This window comes from Xiphophorus couchianus, chromosome 2 (assembly GCF_001444195.1).
Source record: "Xiphophorus couchianus chromosome 2, X_couchianus-1.0, whole genome shotgun sequence".
In the NCBI taxonomy this organism is placed as follows: domain Eukaryota; kingdom Metazoa; phylum Chordata; class Actinopteri; order Cyprinodontiformes; family Poeciliidae; genus Xiphophorus; species Xiphophorus couchianus.
The window spans coordinates 9,508,799-9,534,478 of NC_040229.1; the positions used below are offsets into that span (position 1 = coordinate 9,508,799).

The 25,680-nt window shown below is 39.6% G+C and overlaps 4 protein-coding genes across 5 annotated transcripts; 2 read left to right on the top strand and 2 right to left on the bottom strand.

The window, feature by feature from the left end:
• Window positions 1-360: 360 nt before the first annotated feature.
• On the bottom strand, window positions 361-10,239 carry LOC114149756 (carbohydrate sulfotransferase 8-like). 2 transcript variants are annotated; one of them, XM_028025831.1, is made up of 4 exons: window positions 10,012-10,239; window positions 6,280-6,454; window positions 2,330-2,370; window positions 361-1,540 (listed from the first exon to the last, which is right to left on the bottom strand). In XM_028025831.1, exons 2-4 carry the CDS (start codon window positions 6,443-6,445, stop codon window positions 560-562), a joined length of 1,188 nt encoding a protein of 395 aa, XP_027881632.1. In that variant the 5' UTR covers window positions 6,446-6,454; window positions 10,012-10,239; the 3' UTR covers window positions 361-559. The 2 variants fall into 2 exon arrangements, with proteins under 2 accessions (XP_027881632.1, XP_027881642.1); XM_028025841.1 differs by lacking the exon at window positions 10,012-10,239 and adding an exon at window positions 6,962-7,048.
• A 1,238-nt stretch (window positions 10,240-11,477) lies between these two features.
• Window positions 11,478-15,779, bottom strand: LOC114151539 (apoptosis facilitator Bcl-2-like protein 14). The gene is made up of 6 exons (XM_028028809.1): window positions 15,718-15,779; window positions 14,550-14,775; window positions 14,241-14,318; window positions 12,707-12,765; window positions 12,358-12,630; window positions 11,478-11,614 (listed from the first exon to the last, which is right to left on the bottom strand). Exons 2-6 carry the CDS (start codon window positions 14,767-14,769, stop codon window positions 11,597-11,599), a joined length of 648 nt encoding a protein of 215 aa, XP_027884610.1. The 5' UTR covers window positions 14,770-14,775; window positions 15,718-15,779; the 3' UTR covers window positions 11,478-11,596.
• A 1,994-nt stretch (window positions 15,780-17,773) lies between these two features.
• Window positions 17,774-22,763, top strand: snx20 (sorting nexin 20). The gene is made up of 3 exons (XM_027999484.1): window positions 17,774-18,418; window positions 19,885-20,027; window positions 21,285-22,763. Exons 1-3 carry the CDS (start codon window positions 18,409-18,411, stop codon window positions 21,954-21,956), a joined length of 825 nt encoding a protein of 274 aa, XP_027855285.1. The 5' UTR covers window positions 17,774-18,408; the 3' UTR covers window positions 21,957-22,763.
• A 110-nt stretch (window positions 22,764-22,873) lies between these two features.
• mphosph6 (M-phase phosphoprotein 6) lies at window positions 22,874-25,455 on the top strand. Its single transcript, XM_027999498.1, has 5 exons — window positions 22,874-23,077; window positions 23,299-23,411; window positions 23,895-23,985; window positions 24,066-24,166; window positions 24,834-25,455. Exons 1-5 carry the CDS (start codon window positions 23,030-23,032, stop codon window positions 24,967-24,969), a joined length of 489 nt encoding a protein of 162 aa, XP_027855299.1. The 5' UTR covers window positions 22,874-23,029; the 3' UTR covers window positions 24,970-25,455.
• Window positions 25,456-25,680: the final 225 nt, after the last annotated feature.

Consider the following 25,680-nt stretch of genomic DNA (forward strand, 5'->3'; position numbering starts at 1 on the left):
CAAATATTGGTTCTTTGTGTGCAAACCTGTGCTTTGTATCGGCTGATGTATGAATAAAAGGTGTATTCGTGTTGGGGTAGTAGATCCGGTATAGGAGAGGAGGGTTGGGAGGGATTTTTGTTGTAAATTTTGTCAGTCTTTTTTTTTTGTGTGTTTTTTTTTGTTTGTTTGTCTGTTTTGTTTTTGTTGTTGTTTTTTTTGTGTGTGTGGTGTATGTAAAAAATAATAATAATAAAAAGACCTTGAAAAAAAAAAAAAATTAAGTTTATTCAAGTAAATATATTTAATATCTTATGTTAAACATGTAAAATTCAGCTTGAAGATTTTAATTTGATTACATCTAGTAAATACATTTTTTTAAAAGTTGGAACTTTCAGTGTAGAAACTGCTGCTCTAAGGAGGAGCTTCGCCCTTGAAGGCGGGGCTAGGTCCACCCAGGTGTTTTGCACAGCTGAATGGTTGCCAGGTTTGATTTTGATGAGGAAATAACATTATAACATGACGCAAACCTTTAAAAAAAAAGTCAATTTTACATGATACTGTTCCTTTAAGGTGTAAGTCAGTGCAGGTCAGGGAACGGTTTGGGGAAGCTGAACATCAGGTAGTCCCTGTAATAAAACTCAAACACCTTCTGCCTCTCCGTGCGGTTCAGCTGGGAGAAATAATCCTGCATGATTCTGGACGAGGTCCGATTCGCCTGCGGGTTCCTGTCCTTGAAGTCCGGGAAGGTGAGGTTTTGCGGAGCGCCGATGCCGCGCAGCAGGAAGTCGGCGTCCTCCTGCAGGCTCTCGACCTTCCCAATGAAGTCGTAGGGGATCAGACACGGGCTGCAGAGCTGGCCGACCCGCTCCCAGTGGGTGTCCATCCCAACGGGTCGCTGCGCGTCCAGCAGGTACTGAACGAACTCCCTGAACGTGACGCCGGCGCCAGTATTCAGAGCCGACTTTGTGGCGTTGGCCCGGTACCTGGAAATGATGGCCCGTCCGAACACGGGATGATAGTAGGAGTTCGGACTTTCAAACTTGTCCCGGAAGGCCGCGACGAGCCGCTCGAAGGGCTCCCTGACGAACAGAACCTTGGTGTAGGTTCGCAGTCTCTCGGCGATACCTGCCCAATCGTAGCTGTCCAGCCGCCGCAGCTGGTTGCTGTAATGAGCTGCATCGTGAGAAATATTCTGAATGGACCGGGCTCTGCCTGCCAGAACCATTAGGACCCTTTTCCAGTTGGAGCAGCCGGCTTTCGGCACCTCACAGTACAGCAGCCGGAACCGGTCCTCCACGTAAAGCTGGGACACCTGCTGCAGCCTGACCTGCCGCCTCCGGTGGACCGGCTGGTACCCGGAGCAGACGTGGTTCAGCTGGCGCCGCCGAGACTGCTGCTCCGGAGAACCTCCAAAGGGGGCGCTCTTCAGCAGCAGCTTCCTGTGGCACTTAGTGACGGGCTGCTTCTTGCCCAGCAACGGGTCAGAACAAAGATGGAGGACAGGCGGGAAGCTGGGGGAAAGTCCTGCTGGGATGTCTTCAGTTTGCCAGGATGTAACCTGAAACACAGAACAGAACCAGAACCAGAATAAAGAGCAGAGACTAGAACTTCTGAACCAGAGTGAAACTGCAGCAGGAACTTGAGGGAGTTTTCACACCTGATAGTCCTGTAGACTCGGTTCGATTTGGGACTAAAATTAAAACGTTTGCTACATTTTCGGCTACTACGCTTCATTTTCACACTTCACTATCAAATGAACTAAACCCCTTAAAAAAAACGTTCCCCTCCTCGCCTGTGGTGGCGCTGCACCAAGAACCACTGAAGGAAACAACACAAAAATCTACGAAGAAGACACAGAGCGCAACTTCCTTCAGGATGAAATGTAAATAAAAATGGAGTGGCGTCAGATTTGATGAAAATAGTCGAAATAGTAGAGAATAAAGTCATTATGAGAATGAAGTAATGTGAGAATAAAGTCGTACGAAAATAAAGTTGAAATTATACGAGATTAAAGTCATCATATAATTTTAATAATAAAATTGTAATGATACTACGACTTCTATCTCATATTATTTTGACTTTATTCTCGTAATGCTACTTTATTTTCAATCTTATTTATTTTTCTTAAGTTTTTTATGCCCCTAATACTCCATACATACATATTTAGGTTGCACAGATATTCAGCATCCTGCCGTACGAATTCACAAAAATGTCAACATTCCCCCAGAAACATAAAGATAGAACCATTTATCAGTTTATTTATCAGCAAAATACAAAGGAAACGTGTTTCTGTTGCTGCTGTAATGCTGCATGTGTCCAGCAGGTGGTGCTGTGGCGCCATGCTTACCTTCCGATCAGGCCATAAAGGAGCTTTAAGGACAGGAACACCTGAAACAGCAGAACAGAGAGTTGAACATGTCTGAGTTTTAACTGTAGCTCTTCATATCTCTGTGACGGAGCCTTTGTCTGGTTCTGGTTTGGTGTCAGTGAGCCGTTCTGGTTAAATAAAGATGAAACTGCAGAGGTTCTGCTGCCTCAGTGATGTGACAACGCACATCCTCTAAAAGCTCTCTCATGATACTTTTCAGTCACACTGGCAGATTTTCAAATATTCATGAGGCGACCATAAATAAAACATGGATGGAGGGGATGAGGAAGGCGGAGAACAATTTAAATCCTCAGGAGGAATCATCCAGAACCATCCACAGGAACCATATTCATAACAGAACTGGACCAACAACACATCCTTATGTTACAGCTGCAGATTTTCTATTCCACATATTTCGCTTCACATGTTCTATTCTACATGCTTTGTGGCCCATTAAATGTTATGTTGCTGTATAATTTACTCGTATATAAACAGGGAGACCTGAATCATTTACTAGATTTTGTTATGAGACAAAATTAACTGTAAAAAAATAAACTTGTTACTTGTCTACATATTCAGGAAAGGAATAGTAAGGTTTAAAAAACACATTTTATTTTAAAAGAGCATTGAAATCTTTTTTAAAATTATATTTAAATCTCAGTTTATGTGTGTAATTTGTAAAATGTGACATCTGGCTAATTTTGTGATAAGTGTTAATTATGTTATTAATTACTATACGTTAATGTTGAAATGTTTTATTTTTCTTTCAGTTAGGAAGATTAGTCACCACTTCGCTGGAAACTATCCTAATAAATATTAATTTGCACATGTTCTGCTCTACATGTTAGATTAATTTGTAGCAGCGTCACAATTTCTGTTCTACATTTTCCGCTGCACATGTTCCAATTAACAATTTCTTCACATTTTGTACTAATTTGTACCTGCTCCGCATGTTCCAACTGCACATATTATCTGCTTCAAATGTGCACATTAAACTTCGAGATTGAATATCAACCTCGAAGTTGACATTCAAATGTGCCGGGTTCACATGTTCTGTTAGACATATTCTTTCTTCCATCTGCACATGTTCTGCTCTACATTGTGTATTTGATATTTCCTGCTATTTGTGTTCTATTCTAAATGTCCTGCTCCACATGTGCTCGGTTCACATGATTTGCTAGATATATTCCATAGCACATGTTCTTTTGCACATGTTTCTTCTTCACATGCTCTATCCACATTTTAGTCCTTATACTCTGCTGCACATGTTCTACTTTAGTTGTTGTGTTTATTTGTATGAGCTCCACATGTTTCAGCTACACATATTCTATTGGACATGTGCAGATGGAACATGGAGGGGCAACATCTGGAACAGAAAACATTTCTGCTTCAAATGTTTCATCTGCATGTTTTTTCCCACGTTTCTAACAGATACACATGTTCTGATGCACATATAGCAGCCCTGTACTCTGTTGCACATGTTCTGATGCACATATAGCAGCCCTGTACTCTGTTGCACATGTTCTGATGCACATATAGCAGCCCTGTACTCTGTTGCACATATTCTGATGCACATGTATTAGCCCTCTGTTGCACGTTCTGCTTTACATAATATATTCCACATATTTTGCTACTTTCTTCGACTCCCCCTAGTGGTCTGGAGTTTGTTTGCAGTTGTTTTTGCTGTTATTTCTGTGATTGCAGAGTTTTTGTGTTTGCTGCATTTTATTTGAAGTTGCAGCATTTGGTGTTTCGTTGATTGAAGGTTTTGCTTCTATTTTCTGTTGTTTCAGCATTTTTTTTGTTTGCATCGCTTTTCCGTTGTTTTTGTTTTTCAAGTGTTTGCAGCTCGTTTAATTTTTGCTGCACTGTTTGCACCTGTCGGCCACCGTATTCTGTTGATATATTTCAGCTCCACATGTTTCAGTTTCACTCTGTGATGAGGTCATGACCCTAGTGCTGCAGGAACATGAGAGGAACTTTCATGTGACTCTGCGAAAGCAAACCAGGAAGTGACGGGTTGCTGTTATTTCATCCCAGAGGACCCGACACCTTCATTTTCCCCTCCATTGATCCAATTAACAACAACAATCACGTGGTCAATCCGCCTCATCAGTTTCACACCTCATATTTCTGTAAACACCAAAGTTAACACATCGGAGAGTTTGGACGGAGCTGCTGTAGTTTGTTTTTTTTTGTTTAATAAATCATAAGAGACACAGAGCAAGAAACAGAAATAGATCAGAAATCTTCCAGAAGACTTAACTCCATCCTGAAATATCGTCTGGCCCCAAGCTTTGTCTCCACTCAGCCGAGTATTTTTGGTAGTTTCTCGTGCAAATATTTTTTTTTTACCATAATTTGCAAGCTCCAGTTTCTTGCTGCCAAGTTGAGTTTTGTCTTATTACAAATGTACTAAGATATTTGCAGCAGAAACTAAACCAAAATCACTTTTTTGGTGAGATTTAGTCTTTTTGCAGAGTGAGTGACTGTTCCAGGAAGTAAAGGAGTTAGAATCAGGTCCAGACGTTAACATGTTGGTTGGTTTTAAAAACCAGTCCAGACTTTCTGCTCTCTGTAAACCAGGCAGGCAGATTTCTTGACCCCATCAGTTTCAGTTTAAATCACACAGGTGAAACAGCAGCCGACCAATCACAGTCATGCATCCGGAGCTGCAGTTTTAGACTAATATCCGCCATCTTCCAAGGTTTATCGTAGCTGCAGACTGTAACACATGCAGCAGGAACACTTTGTTTACTTTCACCATGATCACTGTTGTCATGGACGCAGCCCAACTCCACAGAGGGACTTAATGAGTGGGACTCAGGTGAAGCTGGAGCTTAATTACAGGTAGAAACTCTGAGCTCCACCCGGCCCACTTACAGAGCTCGTAAACCTCTGCTGCAGTTTCTAGATTACCTTGGACTATCATCCTTCCTTTAAGTCGTTAAATCTCTGCTTTTAAAATTCAGAAGTGCTTAATTATCACATGTGAGGGCTCTGCAGCTACATAGCTGCCAGAATTGTTTATATGGGGGCAGAAAGAAGGTTCTGGGTTTGAATCCTAGCCTGGGGTATTTCTGCACATAGACTCCCAGATTTAAATCCCATCTGATGTCTCTGGAGAAATCTAGAACCCAACGGAGCTTAAGAGGTTCTGGGCAAAACTGCCCAAAGTACGGCTGCAAGTAACAATTATTTTATTTATCAATTAATCTATCAATTATTCTAATTAATCAATTATTCTGAAGATTAATCTGATATTTAAAAATCATTTTTATTTCAGCCTTTTTGCACAATGTTAGAAATACATTAAAAGATGCACATAAACTAATTCTTTACATGAGAAAATAAATATTTATTGCCTAAAATGCAATAAGAGCATTCCTTCAGTGATAATTTGTAGCAAAACCTGTAACTAAAAAATACTTCAAACTTCAACATGTGAAAAACTCAGAGCTTTCTGCTTAACTTATCAATAAAGTGGAGGACTTATCTATTGATTATTTTATTAATTAATATAGCAAAAGGTGTTTAATAGGCGATTTTTACAGGATATGAACAAGGTGAAGCTAACATGATGCTACTTCAAGAGTTCTGGGAAGACAAAGATTATTTTAATCTTAAATGCAAAATATGTTTTGCATATTTTTGCCTCAATTCCTGCTTAACAATGTTGTTCTTTCAGCAATTGAGTCTGTAAGTTAAAGATTATTTTATTACTAAATTAGTTGATGATTATTCCAATAATCATGATTATTCTGATTAATTGTTTTAGTCCTAAAAATTAGACTATGGTTAATAAATTAGACGATGATGAGCAGACAGAGGAAGGAGCAGGAAATGTATCTTTTAACAAACTAGAAGGAGTTTCAGATTCACAGCCTCACTCAGACTGACCCCAGACCAGCCGACCCAACAAAGCCAACCTGGGTTCTGTTGCTGCACGGAGTCAGTGAGATGTTGCAGGACGACCAGAAGCAGCAGCGACCCGACTCCCAGGAGAAGCAGACTCCAACAGAGGCGAGGCCGCGAGCGGAGGGGTTTCATCCTCCTCACAGAGCCCTGCAGTCCCACAGGCTGGTTCCAGATCATCCACAGAACCTGAGGACAGGAGGTCACACCTGGGTCACTACAGCTGCAGTTAGCGACTATTTTAGTCATCGATTAATCAATTATTCAAATGATTATCTGCAATGACACATCTTGCAGATTTTTTATTTAACTTCTTAAACATTTTTATACAATATTATAAATACATCAAAAGATGCAAATAAAGAAATAATTCAATTTCTTTTTTAAATTAGAAAATAAATACCTATACCTAAAATTCAATAACAGCAATCCTTTAGTGTACGTTTTCTTTATTATCTTAAATGCAAAATGTATAGATACTGTATATAAATTTACACTTTTTTTTTTATTTTTACAATTTTTGCTTACTTACTGCTCTGATTGAGTTATTCTTTCAATAAATGCCCTTTTTAAGAGTCTGTATACTCCCATTAACAATCAAATATAATACATCTTTCAAATGTTTTAAGTTAAATAATGAGCCAGTGAAACTTTTCATCAATATGAAGAAACTATTTACATAAAACAAGCTCCTACCTTGCTTAAAATTTACTTGTAAGTTAGTTTTGTCTTATTTCAAGATATTTCCATTAGAAACTACACCAAAAAATGTTGTATTTTGCAGTGTATCCCAGAAACTGCTCCTAAACTCTCTGAGGATGTTTCCAGCGTTTTGTCGGATAGATCCTCTGGCCTCCTCCCGCCTGCCTGTGGCTCCGTCAGCTTGGAGTGGAGCCCAGCTGGGACATATTTATAGATCAGAGTGCTTCAGGTTATTTTTATCCGCAAACACAGAAACAGAGGAGGTGAAATCAGATCGCTTCTGCAACCTGCAGCTGTTAACCGCCTTAATCTGCTTGAGGATTCCTGACTCGGAAATCTGAACGTTTTATCTCTGGAGCAACAATGGTCACAAAAATCTGATAATAAAGCAGAGTCACGGATGACGGAGAAATATGTCAGTGTTAACAATTTGATGAGTTTAAAACAATGTTCTGTGAAATTGTTACATTTTTATTGAGACTCAGGTTAAGCAGCTAGTTTACACATTTCCAGTCGGACGTGTGAAAGCGCAGAACGAACGGCTGCATATTTATACTATTCATCTGGACAAATGGCAAAAATAAAATGGCGGATAGCATTGTGCTATTTGTACAACAGCATATTAGCACCGTTGCAGACAGAAAAAAAGGACTACATTTCTGCCAAAAATAAAAATAAAATAGATTAATCTTAGAAATGTTTGAGAAAAAAACTTGGACATTTTTGAGTTTGAAGAGTCAAAAATTTGCGAGAAAAAACTCCTAAATTTTGAGACTAGTCTTAGATTTTATTTTTAGAAAAACATGGACATTTCTGAGTCAAAAATGTTACATTTTTGGAGTCTTTTTCCTAGTTTCTGTTTTCTTCGCTATTTAAGTGGCTTATGAGGTCATCAGGTTTCCTTGCAGGAAATGGAAGTGTTTCCATTCAATAATTAACAGCCTTTTGACCCACAACAGCAGCTCTGCAGGATCGAGTTTATTTTAATAATCCCATAAAATCCGACCTGATCCGGGATTTATTGACTCTCTTGGTCACAGTGTCTTTCCTGCAGCAGGAGAGGCGGTTTACGTATTATTCCAGAATATAGTCCACAACCATTTTTCTCAAATTCTTCTGCAGAAGATCAAAACCTTCATCCACAATCATTGCAGTTACCTGCATATTTGCAGGTTTGTGATAGATGGATTAAGGATGCAAACAATTAATCTACTTACGATTAATTGTTTATTAGATTAAAATTAGTTCTGATCTATTGACCAATAACATTCTCTTACACCTTCTTTTAGTGTTGTAGTTTGACCTCCATTCAGCAGAGGGCGCCGCTGGTCATGCTTAAGCAGAACCCTTAATACAGAAACAAAGATGGTGGAGGGGTTACAAGAACGCAAAAGGTCCAAATGGAGTCCGGTGTGGGGTGAAAACACACTTTATGCGGTTCTGTTTTGAATATCATAGGCTCCTTAAGACTGTCTACCATTAAGAGAAATCTAAGTATAAGTATTAAAAAAAAAGGCCGCTGATCAAATAATCATTAGTTGATCGAAAAGATTTCTGAAAAGTAAGCCTTTCAGCCAAAAATGGTCTCTGGAAGTGAGACAGAACCGATCTGGGCTTCTGGAAGTTAGAAAGCTGTGGTAAAAAATATAGCTGAATCATGGCAGGACTCGGACTCTCGGCCCGAGTCTCTGCAGGTCTCAGCCCTGCATCAACATGTTTACAGTCTGCAGGTCACCATGACGCCGCCGGTCCGATGAAAGACCCCAGCAACAGGTCGGATCGTGTTTCACTGAGACAAACAGGAAGTCAGCTGGGGAGAGATGATCCCTCTGAGGATTCCTGCAGGAGTTTATTACTCTGAAACAGGATAGGAAAAACTTCTCCTGATAGGAACCTGGAGAAGTTCATCAGTTTGAAATCAAACTGACAAATTATCTAACAAAAACAATATATAAGAAGAAGCATGAGGCTCCTTAAAATGTCCTGGCGGACGGTTGTGTTGACTTTAGAAAACCCAGAGGACCAGAACGGTTGTGTTGACTTTAGAAAACCCAGAGGACCAGAACCAGGAGACCATATGGCACCCAACATGGATTCTGCTCCTCTCCGCTTCTCCTCGTACAACAACATATTGGGGCCACTGGAGACCATTAAAAAAAGGAAGATCAAATTTTTGCCAAAATCTCAGAAACTTTATAGAAAAATTACGGAAATTGCAGAGTTTGAAAAGTCAAAACATTTCAACTTTTGAAACTCAAAACAGGTTCTCTCTTCTTCTTCCTTCCACTAAGTTTTCTGTGAATATGCTTGGAAACAGAACTAATCAACTTTTTCAGCAATGACTTTCTGTGGCTGCTTATAAGGGCGCAGATGGATGACCCAGGTGCCTTAAGTGTCCAATAATATTATTTTTCTGAATATTCTCATTTTCTGAGACGCGATTTTGTGTTTCTACTATCTGTAAACCATAAACATTAAAATTACAATAAATAAGAGTTTGGAATGTATCACAAGGCGTGATGATTCTGTATAATATGCGAGTTTCAGTTTCTGTTCTAGTTGATAATGAGGTCGGATTTTTCAGTTTAAGATTTTCTATTTAACTTTTCTATTTTATCCAAATCATATGGTCATTATAGGTAGAAAAAAGGAGGTGTAAATTTCCGCCAAACAACTCAGAAATTCTGAGATTAATCTCAGAAATATTTTAGAAAAACTTCAAATTTCTGAGTTCAAAAGTGTAAAATCTTAAGAAAAAAAAACACGAATATTTCTGTATTTGAAAAGTCGAAAGTGTTCCGAGTTTTGGAAATGTTCTGAGTTTCAAAATTTCTAATTTTTTTATTTGTCTTGTAATCAAAATCAAACCGATTTATTTTCCAATAAATTAATTTGCTGCGGATGAAGCGGTGCTGTTCTGGTTTAACTGGCGCATCTCAGTCAGGTCCAAAACAATCTGCTTCAGGAAAATCAGCTGGATCCTGTTCTAGTTGATCCCGATAAGAACCGAACCTCGGTAGTAACAGGTAAGACCTGACACTCACCTGAATCCCGGATCGGCTCCAAGTTCGGGTCCGGCATGGACCCTGTGCGCCGCGTGCTCCGCTCTGAGTCAATGATGATGTAAAATAACCCTGACAGAACCGAACAGAACCAGGAACCGGTGTCGGTTCGATGAAAGCCCTCTGGAAAAGGATCGATAACGCCCGAAGTTCCGGACCACAACTGGATTTCCACGGAGGATCAAACCGAACATCAAGCTACAGAGGAGAAGACACTGACCGGAAGTTTACTACCGGTCCCTTCGCAATAAAAGTCAACCATAAATCCGCTGCAGACCTGAAACAGTTAAATCTCCAGATGATCCAGAACTTGTAATGATTTTCAGGTTCCTTCACTGGTCCACGATCCGATTCAATTCCAGACATGAAATAATTTATTTTTTAAAGGTTTTATTGGCTCTAGTGGCCTTTATTTGAAAGTAGTTCGACAGGAAACAGGGTAATGAGAAAGGGGGAAGACATGCGACCACTGTCCTCGGTTGTGCTTTGCCCCTGCGCCACCACAGCAACCCCATGAAATAATATTAATCATAATAATAACCTCTGGTTCAAACTACAGGTGCCACAAGATTAAAATAAAGTAACAAGATAAAAAAAATACAACAATGCTTTATTATAGTTCAAATAAATACATATTGAACTCACAACCAGCTCCCAGATCCAAACTAATTAAAAAACTTTTATGCTAGCGACCCTTCAGGCTTTTATTTTGTAGCAGCAACCGGAAGTGCAAACACGGACCGTTATTGCAGTAAATTGGCTTCAGCCTGAGGCAGCAGCTGCTTCTGAGGGTGTGTATATTTATATCTTTGGATCTTAGAGTTGTCACACGCAAGCTGTAACTTTTCTCACGCATTTTGACAGGTTTGGCAACATGGTGGCTGAGGAGAACTCGTTTTTCTTCACCTCAGATAGCATCAACACAGTCCAAATGCAGAGGACCAGAACGTTTTGGAGTTATGAGTTAGGTCAAAGTTCAGCAACCTTTACGGCCGCGTGAGCTACTTTTATCTTTGACCTACTCTCGCTAAACAAAATTTGTATAGAGCTACATACGTGAAAAAGTTAGTTATTTCAACAAAATCTACTGCAGGAACTTATTTTTAAATGAACACAACAATTAATTAAAAAGGGATATTTTTACCTCATGTTTTATGACATAATTGCCATTTATTTTTATTATTTCAGCTTAGGTCCAGTAGATTATATTTTTTAAAACGTAAGTAAAATTTGACTGATTTTAAAACTATATATTTTTTGTTTTTCCCTTCACTTACAAATGCATTTGTGTCTCTTTAATGAATTAATATTTTCCTCATTTTCCCCACAACTCCATTTATTTCTATGTATAACTATGCTCATTTATGAGTACAGTGGTTCTGATCACAGAAATGCCCCAAAAATGAAAAAAACAACAAAAAAAAAACTAAATGATTCCAGCTGTGATGATCAGTTTTCTTTCACTTTGATTTTATTTCAAAACCTTCAGAGCAATATCTTAATAATAAAAAATAAATATCTTCACGTAGTTCACAGTTTATTTTTCTCCGTCTGACATATCCGCTGTTCAGTCAAAAGCTTCCTCCTGATGGACACAGAGAAACAAGATCAGAGTGAACTAAATTTTAAATAAAGCAAAAAAAAAAAAAAAAAGAGAGAGACGAATTCACAGAAAAACCCATTTTGTAGAAAAAAACACAGTTACTGTTAGGAAATGTCTCAACTGGATCAAAATCTGGAACATCTGGGACAAGATTGAGGTTGGAGAAAATATCTCTCCTGATTGCTTCCTGCTCCTAAAAGCTGTTATTCTAACATACGTGTTAAACTCGAGGCCCGGGGCCAAATTTGGTCCGCCGTAAGTTTTTATGTGGCCCTTTAGAAATGACATCAATCAGTATCTCCAAGTCTTTTGTTCAAATTCACGCAAAATCAACAGATGCCTGCATTTTTTGCTAGTTCATTACAAATTTTGTGCAAAAATGGTCAAAAACATTGTGTGTAAGTTATGCTAACTCCTACCAGCAGGTGGCAGTATTTCTTATTTTTATGACACTACTGCATCAGATTTTCTAGATATTAAGTTATTGTCAGCAATCGATATGGCAAGTAACAAAAAGTCACATTTACTGTCATATCAAAGCACAAATGTTGCAAAATGTCAAAATCTTTGCTTTTAATTGTAAAAAAAAATAAATCACAAAATCCTGGAGGGACTAATCAATGCAAAAATAAGTTCAATATTATTTCATTTTAACAAATATGCAATGGATGCACAGACAGCTATTAATTTCAGTAATCAAACCGGATCAGAACCACCCCTCTTACCCAGCCTCCTTGCTGCTGGACCCATCCAGCGTGGTTCTCTGCGATGTATCGGGCTCCAAAGTTCTGTATCGCCCTGCGGTGGACCACAGTGACGGAGGACAGTCTGCTGGTCACCTCAAAGGCCCAGGCGATCCTCTGCTTCTGGACCAGACTGTCTGGGCATGCCGCCTGGCCCGGTGGCCCCACCAGGTTCTGCATGATGCACGTCAGCTTCTCAAACAGGTTGTAGTCCAGGTTCTGGAGCTGCTGCTGCAGGGCCGGGTTCTGTTGGAGCTGAGCGGGAAAAGAAACTGTGGTTAAAACAGAGTTTGGTCCTGTGTTTTGGTTCTGGTTCTGGTTCAGAACACACCTTCACATTAATGTCATCTCCAAGTGTTATCATCAGCTCGACGAGTCTCTGGATGATCTCTGCAGCAACACAGGAAACCGATCAGAACCTTCTCCATCTAGACCAGGGATCAGCAACCTTTTCCGTTCAAAGAGACACTTTTGCCCCCGTTGCTACAAAATAAAATTAATCTAGAACTGCAAAAAACGATATTCCAAATATATACTACATAAAATGTTTGATTTTGTTAGCTTTCATAACACTAAAATTTGAAATTTATTTCCACTTTCAGATTCTGGTTCAAAACAAATTTAAGAAAAATAAACAGTAGAATAAGTTGAGCCTCTTCTATACATTTTCATGATGAAGAAAGATAGGTAGTGGGAATGCAAACAATTGACTTATGATTAATTGTCGATTAATGGTTTATTAGATTAAAATGGGCTCTAATCGATTAACTAATAACGTCCGCCTTACACCTTTTTTTTTAGTGTTGCAGTTCGGCCGCCTATCCAGCAGAGGACGCCGCTGGTCAGCCGTTGATACAGAAACAAAGATGGCTGAAGCCGGATGAGAAAGAGAAACGGTGGAAACAAGAGAGATGGATGGAAAATGCACTTTATGCGGCTGTGTTTAGAAACATAAAAACTCGATTAGCTTCTTAGGTTTCACAATGTTAGTTTTTACTACCCTTTTATGCAACAGAAAACTATGTTTTTTTAAGAAGGTGACTTATTAAATTAAACGTTAATTGATGGATAAGATCATCTAACTTTAGATCAACTTATTAACTGATAACTAGGTAGCATAGCTTGAAGCTAGGTACTTTTTGAAGCCTGTTGTAGATATTATAAGAACATTAAAAACGAAGGGATGAAAAAAATGAAATAACTAGAATAGGATGCAGCCAAATTAAGGTGCACTTTCGCGGTGGAGGAGCCAAGGTCATAACTACACCTGACCAAGCAGCAGGGCTACAGCAGGATAGCAATCAATACCTACATAGCTCTATCATTAGCATACAGTGTGTTTGTGTTTTTGGATGCGTTCAGGGCACACATAACATATCAGTAATGTTACACCATAGGTACATAAATTAATAATATGTTGAATTAAAATCAATCCATAATGGCAACCTGAAAAAATGCTAACATTTCTTTAATTCAGAAGAGAACATATATGGAGAAAGTAGTCTCTCTTCACAGTTAAAATGGCACTATCTGAACATACAGACAATATCTACATGTTTGTTTTGTTTTTTGAATTAAGTCAGCTTTTTTAACCAGCTCAAGAAAAATAGTCAGTAATTGTGTTTAGCACAAGAAGTGTATTGTGCCGTGAGAACTAGGCTTAAAGTGTAAGTTGATTTTTAGATTGTTTTGTGTTGTAGCACTATAAAACCTTTGGAAAAGTTCTGTAAATTAATATTATTGCTTTTTAGCAGCAGGAAAAGGGCAGAGTTAGCTGTGGTGGTGTTGTTAAATCCCAGAGAATCGGTTAAAAGTGCAGCTACTGTCCGGGTAGCTGAGGGTATTTTTTTTTTTTACAGTCTCACCATCTTGTGTCGGGAGGTTCTGCTCGGTGATCGGTGCCGACTCAGCAATCTTCGCCAGCTGCCTCGGGACATTCTGGGCTGTGGAGCAATCCGAAGTTTCGTTACAGATGTCAAAGTTTTTCTTTTTAAAATATAATCAGTTTCATAGCAAAAATAATCTAAAACCATGTTACTATGGAAACACAGTCATACATAGGTGCTACCTGCTCCAATAGGAAGCAGACAACTGCTGGAAACATCTGGGATGATTTATTTTTTGTAAAAGGTTGCTGCATGAACACTCAGCAGCTTCTGGAGAATGTTTCTGACCTTTTTTTGCAGACCCAGAACGATCTAAGGAGTCAGACTCTATATCCAAGGAGGGTATTCGAAGAATCAATGTTTTATCTACTAATGGTTTGCGGGGTGACGGGGCTGAAGGCCTCTCTGGTTCTTCTGGTCCTTGGAAATACGCCACTGGAGGTGACCTGAGGTTGCAGTATTTCTCCACCAGCCGCAACACTTTGTCATGATCCTGCAGACTGTCCATGTTCACCTGCAGAAGACGGAGCAGAAAACATTTCATTTTTCCACATGTCCAGCCTGTTCTGACCCTTCACCAGTGTTGCCGGATCGGGTGGGTTTCCTGCTGCTAAACAACTTTGGGCGGGTTGTGAAAATGTGGGCCTCTTTTCACATTTGGGAATTTTTAGAAAATATTTAGAAGAAATTTCTTTCTAAATTGTTATATCAGAATATGTTGAATGTGACATGATCACTGATTAGTAAATGGAGTATTAGCGGCGATATGGGCTTAGGATTTTATCACAATATTTTGTGGTACTATTTTGATAATAAAAGTCATGATACAAACAATTTATTACTTCTTTTTTAGGTAACTTTATGGCTGTGTGGCACAACATTCATAGCAACACAAGATGCTACTTAAGTGTGATTTATTATTCAGTTATTAACATGAGTTTCACTAGAGTTTGAGTTTCTTTTTAAGTTGGGTGGGTTTCATGTTATGAGGTTGAAAACTGTTAGATCTGGCAACCCTGCTCCTCTCATCCATACATTAAGTATGTTTTATTCCAGTTAACAGGATTAGAAACTTTAGCCTCATATTTCTGAAGTTTTCCTCGAGCAGCTGGAACAGCAGCTGCAACACGTTCAACTATCCTAAACTAGCCAGCAGAACATATTACTGCATTTTTTTTTTGCCAACACACCCGGTAAAATGATTTTTTTCATAACTAGTAGTAGTACTAGTATTGGCTTTTACATTTTTTTTAAAAAACCCTAAGCGGTGAAACATAAAGTGTTTGTCTAAAATTAAGTTCCTGCTCCAACGTTTTAGTTTCACTTTCCACAGAAACAACACAAAAGCACCTGAACGCGCCTAAACGCCCCAGAAAACGCGTCCGTACTCAATAAAACACACAGGTGTGTCTTTATTGGAGTCCGAAACCGAACCAGAACCAGAACCAGAACTCACCTTTGAAGCCGCTACTTCAAGCCGCTGGACGCTGTACTTCCTGAAGTACGCTTACGGCCACTGGGTGGCGCTGCAGCCCTTTAGATTCGCTTCATTCCTGACAGGTAACGGTCAGGTAACACCATGAAGCAGAGGGTGGGACGAATATGATCTTTTCATGCAGTTAAAACTATTTTTATCATTAAAACTTCCATCTTTGGGGCGCCACTGAAATTCAACTTAAACTGTCCAACAGCGCGTTTCTTTGTCACTGAGCCTGATTTCAGTTTAAGCCAGGGGCGATTCTAGGATCTGACCTTTAGGGCTGCTTAGCCCCCAGCAGGTCTTATATATATATACAGTATATATATATAAATAAAATGGTCTTTACTGTTTTCTTTAGAGGCTGGTTCTAGACCAAATTTACCACAGGGGACAGTGTAGTCAGTGTTTGTTATGGAGAAAGCAAAGAATTAAACACAAACACAGCAATATTTCATCATTTAATAATGTGAACCAAAGAGCTTCATGTGTCTCCAGATTCAGATCCTGATCCAGCAGATGGAAAGTGTGATCCTATCTCAATACAGCAGCTAAAAGTGCAGCACTATGATTTTTAATTCATTGTTAAAATAAAATTGTGAAGGTTTAAAAAAATATCTACCACTGAATATTTAAAAAAGACATTTATTTAGAATAATTTCTTTAGAATCGCCACTGATTTACACCCAGAGGTGGGTAAGGTACAAAATAATTTTACTCTGGTAAAAAGTAAACATTGAAGAAATGACTCTATTTTAAGGACTAAAATGACAATAATTCATATAACAAACAAAAATAACAGTCAGACAAAAATAGTTTTCAAATCAGTTTCTTTCAATAAAAAACACTTATAAAACTTTAATAAAAGCTGCGGGTGTGTTTCTGGTGAATTTTTGGTTAAAACATGTTTGTTTTTCATTCAAAGGGTAGAAAAGCTAGAAATTTCACTCAAGTAAAAGTAAAAATACGTTAAAATATAATTCCTCAAAGTACTGCGCACTAAAAATACTCCTAAAAGTAGGTTTGTTTATTTTAAAATAATTACTCAAGTAAATGTAACTAGTTTCTACAAACTCTCAGACTTCAGTTCTCTGATCAGCCAGCAGGGGGCAGTAGAGCGTCTGCTGGCTTTAATCTTTAATCTCTCATTTCAGGGATTAAAAGGTTGTCAAAACGTCACCGTTAGGAATCCCCACTTCTCCACCTTAATCCCAATCTGAGCCAGAGAGATGAGGCTTCATGTTGTGGGTCCAGATGGACAGAACCGGGCCGCGCCGCAGTAACGCTGAGTCTCAGCAGTTAATCCTGCTGCTCGTTGCATGACGTCTTTATACTCTTTTCCGTCAAAAGAGCTTAAAGAGTCCAGAGCGAGATTCAACACACACAACTGGACATGTGTCTTAAAAGGACATTTATTAAAACTCAAAATCTATTTTGTTCAGTTTTAGCTGCGTTATATTTAACAATTCCAAACTTTTTCAAACATCTTTCTCCGAATGGAGAACCTGAAGGAGGCTGGTGCAAAAATTATGTTCAGGTGGGAGCTGGATGGAGTCAGAGGCAGATTACAGGACGACCAGCCGCCCAGAACCGACTGAGTGGACCGGGCCGTGGACCGGACAACCCCGCAGAGGAGTGGATGTGCTTCCCACTGACAGCCGGGATTTAATTCTGAGGGGAAAAGTGGAAACAAAAAAGAAAGAAAAGAGTTAGATAGATAATTTATATTAGTTATATCTGATTACGGCTTTAATCTGGCATCTTTAAGACTTTTTTCCTCCAACTTTATTCCCATGTGATTATTAATTTATTCTGGTAATATTATGACTTTATTCTTGCATCATTCCGACTTTATTCTGGTACCTTTACGACTTTTTCGCGTAATTACAACTTTTTTTCTCATACAATCGCGAGTTTCTTCTATAAATTTGACTTTAATCCCGTATGATTATTACTTTATTCTGGTAACGACATTATCTTAATTTTATTGCGATTATGTCCCTACTTTATTCTCGCATCATCAGGACTTTATTCTGGTAAAGTCGACCATGTAGCTGACCTTAATATTTCCTGTGTTTTATTTTGACCATTATTGTTAAACTTAGTGTTGATGTGTGTATTATAGGCGTGTCTAACGGACAGTTATGTATCGGTTCAATACGGGACGCACGTTTAACCTCCAAATATGGGACGACTCCGTATTTTACGGGATGGGCGGCGACCTGATTCAGGGGAGAAACAGTTTTAGGATGCTAAAACTAAAGCGTCCCTAAAACAGGGCTAAAATCGCCACTGGTTTAAGCCACAGAACCAAGATTATATCAAATCCTTCTTTCTCACTGAGGCTGACTCCTCCCGGCTGCTGTGTCGGCTGCTCTAAAACAAACGCTCCTCTGTCAGTTGCTGCTGGACTTTGTTTCACTTCCTTCATTTCCTATTTTATCAGCAGAACTTCCTCATTTTAGCACCACTATGTTCTGAGTTCTTGACTTCAGCAGGAGCTTCACAGCCTCCAACAGACCCGTTCAGTCCCAGAACCAGTTCAATGATAGAACCAGTACAGCTGATCCAGCAGGTCCAGTAACGAGAGTGGCATGAACCTGGACGTCTCCCAGCAGCGGTTCTGACCTCTGGGTTTTTCCAGCGAAGGGCTCTGAAGATTTGGACCAGATGGCTGCAGGTACTTTTGTTTTTATCAAGTGGTGAGTTTTCTGTTAAAGGGACAGTTCAGCTTTATTTCTGACGAATCAAAGTTCTGATTTGAGATTGGGTTAATCAGAACATGAAACAAGACCGGGTTCATTAATCGGTCTTCATCATGGTGACCTCTAACTATCTTTAAAATCAGAACTTTACCTTGAAACAGATTATTTTACCTCAAAACTGCATGAAGTCCTGCAACAGAGCTGCAGATTTGTGTTGATTCAGAAAAAGTCTGCAGATTATATTACACTGTTGGAGCAGCAGATTAGATCAAAGTTATGAAAATCCTCCACAGTTTCAGCAGAGAATAAAAGCTCCTTTTAATGAGCAGAAAGGAAAAGGTTAAAAGAGAAGCAGAAGAGTTTTCAGAGCATTTTCCCCCCTAAAAGAACAATGAGGAAGGTGTTCAAACTGACATGAAGATGCTGCAATCGTTCAGTCAGCGTTTCACAGTCTGGACTCTACAACGAGCTTACAGTGGCAGTAACCCAGGGCGTCAAGTATTTTCAGGTGTGGGGGGAAATATTAAGGGTTATTTGTACTGAATGCAAGTTTTACAGTACTGTATATTATATAAAACTCATAATTTTATATGTAGTGTGGAATAATATTATTACATTTCCATTTAATCTACACAATACTGGAATATTTTAAAATTATAAAATTATAGTATATACTTTTGGGACTAACATGGATCAATCTCTTATTGGACATTTTAAACCACCTGTGGATTTACCTGCCTATTAATTTACTGTGATTTTGTATGAATAGAGTTTTTTTTAATATTTGTTTCTTTTTGATGGGACACCAAACTGGCTGAAGCCCAGGGGCCCTTATCCTTCTAAATCCGGCTCTGCAAAGGCTCAACATAGAATATATATTAAGACAAATGCTAAAATAAATTTGTAGCCAGTGTATAGATTATAAAATGGGGGTTATAGGTAACTAATCACCCATAGATATATACATATACAATGCCTATTAAAAGTATTCACCTCCTCTGATATTTTACTGTTTTTGTTGCTTTTTCAAATCAGTCATGTAAAAAAATCAGATGTCAGAGTAGAAACTAATTTCTACAAGCTCTATTAGCTGGACCTCTGTTAAATTAGGTCAGTCACTTTAGTATCTCATTTTATGCTGGATATTTCAGTTGTCATTATTTTGTAGAAATGTGTTTTTAGAGTTTTTTTAAATTATGTTGATCAGGACTTAATGTAAAAGCAATAAAATTTAGCGTTTAAATCCTAAAACTTGTCTTCTGACTGGTTTTTCACTGTTTATGTCATGTTGTTGGTTTGGATCCTGGTACGGCAGCTCTGTAGATCAGAAAGGAAATCATTTCAGAGTCAGATCAGTGGGGTTTTTATCCATTCTAACTGTTGGGGCAGAACCGTTTTCCTCCCACTGATTCAGGTCTGTGTCTGATTCTGGGTGTTTTAGGCGAGAGGCCCGGTTGTTCCAGCTTAACCACTAAGGAGCTCCAACAGAACTTGAAGCTGGCGAAGCAAAATGAGCGACCGGTCCGGCTGCTGTTTGAGATCCCATCGAGTCGAATTGTGGACCAGCTGCTGAACAAATATGTGGTGAGACAATCAGCAGAAACACGATGCAGACAGTAAACAGGGGGAGTCAACTGGGAGAGACAGTCAACGGTAGCAGTAACGTATGAAACACCAGCGGGTTCATATACACATGAACTATTCCTGTTACTCTGACGTTTTACAATGTGCAAATAGCGTGTAAACTACGCGATGTTTATGCGTCAAAATGTCTCAGGTAATTAATCAATCAAGTTGATTTGTATAGTATAATTCAGCAACAAGACAGCAACGATTTCTGATTCCCACGTAAACAGCGGAGAATCAGAAACCGCCAATAAGAAGAAAAGCGACTTGGACCGTCAGGAGGTAAAGTTTCCCAGAAGCGACATAAAAAACCACTTTGGTTGCATTAACTCTGCAGCCTGAAGTGACCCAATTCAGACTTTTCTCTGCCTTAATGTGACTCGTATCTGATCTTTTCATGATAGTCCGGACAACACAGATCAGAGTTTTTTTCTAACGCGGCCCACTGTACTTAGATATCTGACAAGTATCCAATCTTTTCAAATGTGACCTGAATCTGAACGGTCAGGTCACATTCATCTGACAGAACGTCATCGATACTCATTTTGATGCGCATTCGACTCATAAACATCACATACTTTGCACATTGTTTGCGTTGTACACACGTCATAGTAACATGAAATGTTCATGTGTGTATGACCCTGCTGGCGTTCCCTAATTTTGGGAGAATGGTGATCGGCCAATGCTGACATGTGAAGCAGATCTTATCCGCCTGGCAAAGGTCTACAACAGGGGTGGGCAACTCCAGGCCTTGAGGGCCGGTCTCCTGCAACTTTTAGATGTATCTCTACTTCAACACACCTGAGTCAAATAATGAGGTCATTAGCAGGACTCTGGAGAACGTGACTGCACTTAGGAGGTGATTCAACTATTGGATTCAAGCGTGTTGGATCAGGGAGACATCTAAGAGTTGCAGGATACCGGCCCTCGAGGACCAGGATTGCCCACCCCTGCTCTACAATCAGATACTGTTTACTGTTCGTTTGCTGTGAGAGGTTTGAGTGACAGACCCAAGCACAAGATCATGTCTCCATCTTTGCAGTTAACAATAGTCCCCAAGTCAGCGACTTTCTTGCTATATTTAGCAAAATTTTAGACAAAAAAAATCTTCCAAACTCAGAATCGGCAGGTCAGGCTTTTCAAATATCGGATCGGCCAGAAACCTACAATCGGTTTAACCCTCCCCAACTGTGTTCATGTTGTCTTCCTCTACAGGCGTATCAGATCGTCGTGATGCGCTCTGGCAGCTTTGATTCCTGTTGTGTTTCCATCGAGCGCCGCTACAGTGACTTCCGAAGGCTTCACCACAAACTGCTGGAGGAGTTTGACGAAGAGCTGGAGGACGTTCTTCTGCCCCCGAAGCTCCTGACGGGAAACTTCAGCCCAGAGAACATTCTAGAGCGCCGCCTGGCCCTGCAGGACTACCTGGCCAAGCTGTTCGCAACCCGCTGCGTCAGACACTCCGCACACTTCTCGGAGTTCTTCACCGAGCACGAGCAGAAGCAGGCCCACGTGCTGCTGCGAGCGGGCCAATTCAAGGCCGCTCTGGAGCAGCTGCAGACGGTCCTGGAGATCCAGGAAAAGCTGCTGCCGTGGCAAAAGTCCACCCTGACCGTCCCCGCCCTGTCTGCGATCGCTGTGTGTTACCGGGACCTGGACGAGCCGGAGCAGGCCTTCTCAGCCGCTCAGCGAGCTCTTCCTCCGGTGAGGCGCTACGGACTGAAGCCCTATCGAGCGCCGCTGCTGGAGCTGCTGGTAGATCTGGGGTACCAGCTGGGTCGTCCCGTGGCTCAGCTGCAGGACGAGCTGACGGCCGTCAGGAACGGCGAGAGAGGGGAGGTGTGCTTCCGGTCGCTGAAGGAAGTGGTGATCCACAAGTTCATCTGAGGAAGAGCAGGAACCCAGACTTACCAGAGACCCTGTGAAGAGAAAGTCTGGGTTTACTAAAAACCGAAATGGCCTCAAAGCGTAAAAAAGTTACATTTGAGAGTGAATTCCCACCAGTCTGGTCAGTCCGCTTCAATCAAACTCTAGTTTGTTTGTCTAAAGTCTGGTTCATTTGTGGAGGTTTGAATGAGCGAACTCTGCTTCGCCTACAAATTCAAACGCATATGTGAATACCAAGTGGACCAGAGACCTGCTAAAGCCCTAAAGAAGTTGCTGTAAACTTTTCTTTCTCCCCCATCAGTCTGTCACTCTTTTGTTCTGGATGTGTTCCTATTCCAAAGTATTTGGGAACAGTTTTATAACTATGTTTATTCAAAAATATAAGCAAACGTTCAATTGCATTGGGAAAATGTCCTGTTTGGGCTTCAACAAAGGGCCAAAATAAATCCAAAAGATTTATTTATTAACTTATTAATCAACCATGCTAAGTTTTGAGGAGAAAGTCTGTTGTTATTTAATAATAACAACAATAATAACAAGATCATTTAATAATATATGCTTGCAATCTAATGTCTATCTGATCAAAAGGGAAGAACAACCACATGATTTGTTCCTAACTTAAGCGTCTGGATGATCTGTTGTCTTAATTTATTTTTACATGAGGTTACTTGGCACGAATGTTACTTTATGTAGGATTTTCTGTCAATTCTGACATTTCTTTTAATATTATTTATGCCAGCCCTGTCTAATTTCCACATTCTTGTTTTTGTTGTACGTTGTCACAAATAAAGATGCCTAAACAATTAATGAAAGAAAAGAAAAGAAAAGAATCGAAACTCTTCTCCTCCTCACCAGCAGGGAGCGCTAAACACCAAGATCAACCGGAAGCTGATCAATTAATCCAGGCTGATGACCGTTGAAGCTGCTCGGGGTTCGATTCATCAGACTTAGCGGCGTGTGGCGCAGGTTGTGCAAGTAGCTGAGTTTCTAAACACCGAAAAGCTCATTTTAGTTTAGTGAGTTTAGTTAATTCGGGTTAGTTAGAATTAGCTTATCCATCGATCGATTAAAAAATGGCCGGGGAGTCGGCGAAATTGTCTAAAAACCTGCTGAGGATGAAGGTAAGTGTTAGCATCCGCAGTTAGCATGACTATTTTCTATTAGTATATAAGAATAAACAGCCGTATGTCGAGTTGGACGTAACATGTTTAAATAAAACTATACAAAACGTTTCCTAATATAAATATAGACTTTCTTTTTATCTCTGATCATGAGGTTTTAGTCATATGTTTAGGGCTTTTTCTCTTGTTTACAGTAACAGATTACTTTCTTTGTTCTGTAGTTTATGCAGAGAGGGCTGGACGCTGAAACGAAGAAGCAGCTGGAAGAAGACGAGAAAAGGATCATCAGTGATGAGCACTGGTACCTGGATCTGCCGGAGCTTAAAGCAAAAGAGTAAGCATCCAAGTTTCAACCGATCTGAGATCAGTTCCAGAATGTTATTGTTGGATTTATTTTACCTAAATAAATATTGGTGGCTATATTTAACCAGATAGTTTCAACCAACAGACATCAGACAGTAAACCTGGCACGTTTTATCAGGGAGAAGCATATGGAGTGCCCTTTGTAAAGTTACACAGTAAAAAAATAACAGCAATATTTTTGTTTTATTTTTGCCTCTAATGGAGAAAAAAATGTGGGTGTTCACTTTTCCAAGTCCCATTTTCACCATGTCATTCATACATGACATGATGTATGAATTACAATACTAAATATTTAATTTATAACCTAAATGTAAAGTAAATATTTAGCTTTCAATTAAAATATTTAGTTAGGAAGCTAAATAATGCTGTTCTCCCTATGACTTTATTCTATTTTATTTATTTAGCTGTAGGTTCAGGTTATTTGTAGAGCATCACACAGTTTGTTGGGTTTCAGGAACCTGATCATTGAAGAGAAGAGCCTGGTTCCCTGTGAGGATTTGCTCTATGGCCGCCTGTCCTTCAAAGGGTTTAATCCAGAGGTGGAGGTAAGAACCAACAAAACCAGTCCTAGTTTAAAGTGATCCTCTGAGGACAGTCCGGCAAGGTTTTATTCAATTTGTTCCAGAAACTGATGGTGCTGCTGAATCCTAAAGATGAAAAGGAGGAAGAGGAGGAGGACGTGAGCTGCATGCAGACAGACGTCACTGATGAAGAAATGGCTCTGAGGTAAAAATGGGAGCCGATTGGGAACATCCAGACTAGGGAGGGTTTATTAGAATAAATTCAGTTCCAATAGATTAGCTAATATCGCTTACATTCTTTTAGTGTTTTAATTTGGCCGCCATCCAACAGAGGGCGCTGCTGGTCATCCTTAAGCAAAGCGTCGATACAGAATCAAAGATGGCGGTTATATTACTGAACGGGGAAGAGAAAGGTCCGATTGGGTTGGAAAATGCACTTTATGCGGTTCCGTTTTGAAATATAATCACTCGTCAAGGTCCTTAAGCTTCACATGGTTTTATTTTTTTTAAACTCAGCATATCATAAAAATTTAGCCCTTTTATCGAAAGACGGTCGACCCACTTCATACAAGCAAAACCTTTGTTTTTTTAAGCTAATGGCTGCGTATCAACTCATTGTGATTCAATCAACATTAGTTTAACTCATTAACCGATAACTTTTGCCGCTAGCAGGCAGCATAGCTTGAAGTTAGATACTGTTAAAAGCCTGTTGAAGATATTTAAACATTCAGGTCAGGGGATCAGGATTTGGCTAAAACATTAGGGGAGAAAAAACCCTTGAAAAGGTTAGCGCTCCTGTCCACTTACACTCATGTTTGCGTGAGTCTTGATTGGTCAACTCTGACTCTCAGCTTCCTGTTTCTGTGTTTCAGGTACGAGAGTTTAGTGGGAACCATGAAGAAGAAGTTTGCAAAGAAGCGCGAGCGAGCGGCGATGGACGAGGACGACGTCAACCAGAACGTAGTTGTGAAAAGCTCAAAGAAAACCTTCTTGAAGCCCCAGGACTGAAAATATTTTAATCGTGAGGAAAAACTGGAATGTCGGAAACTATAAACTGACCGGACGCTACACCGTTCAGTCGTCTCTGTGAGACGCATTACTGCCGATCGAGCTTTCAAAGGATCAATTCATCGTTTCCACTCGTCGCACCGGAAGATCCACCGATTCTGCTTTGAGGTACACACCTCGAAACATTCGGACTCGGACTGTGAAACAGAGGCCAACAGGAAGTTGCTGGATGAATTCCCACATCATTAAAGCTCTGCAGTGAATTTCTAGAGGAACTAAGATTAATCTAATTTGTTACAATGTTTTAGAACTACACAGATTGTATTGAGTTTTTTTTAAGAAAATGTTTTTTTTAAAACATCTGTGCTGCTGCAGTTCCTCATGTTATCAATATAGATGTATAAAAAAATGTGAATGAAGCCGACAGGAGTCTTTTTAAATAAACCTTCATGCATCCTCCATAGACAGGATACTTCAGAAATTTAAGAACTCAACTGAGCAGGTGTACTGTCTTTCAAAAAAAAAAAAAAAAAAAAGAGGCAAAAAATTTCTGTTTTATTGAAAGTTGGACTACAGCCCCAACTTTCTTAAAAGTTGGACCCAGTAGTCCACTACTGGGTGCCAAGAAGGCCTCAAATCTGAAGAGAAAATCTACAATAGATGAGGTCCAAGTGATGAAATTTAAAAATAAACCAATAAATTCAAGTTCAA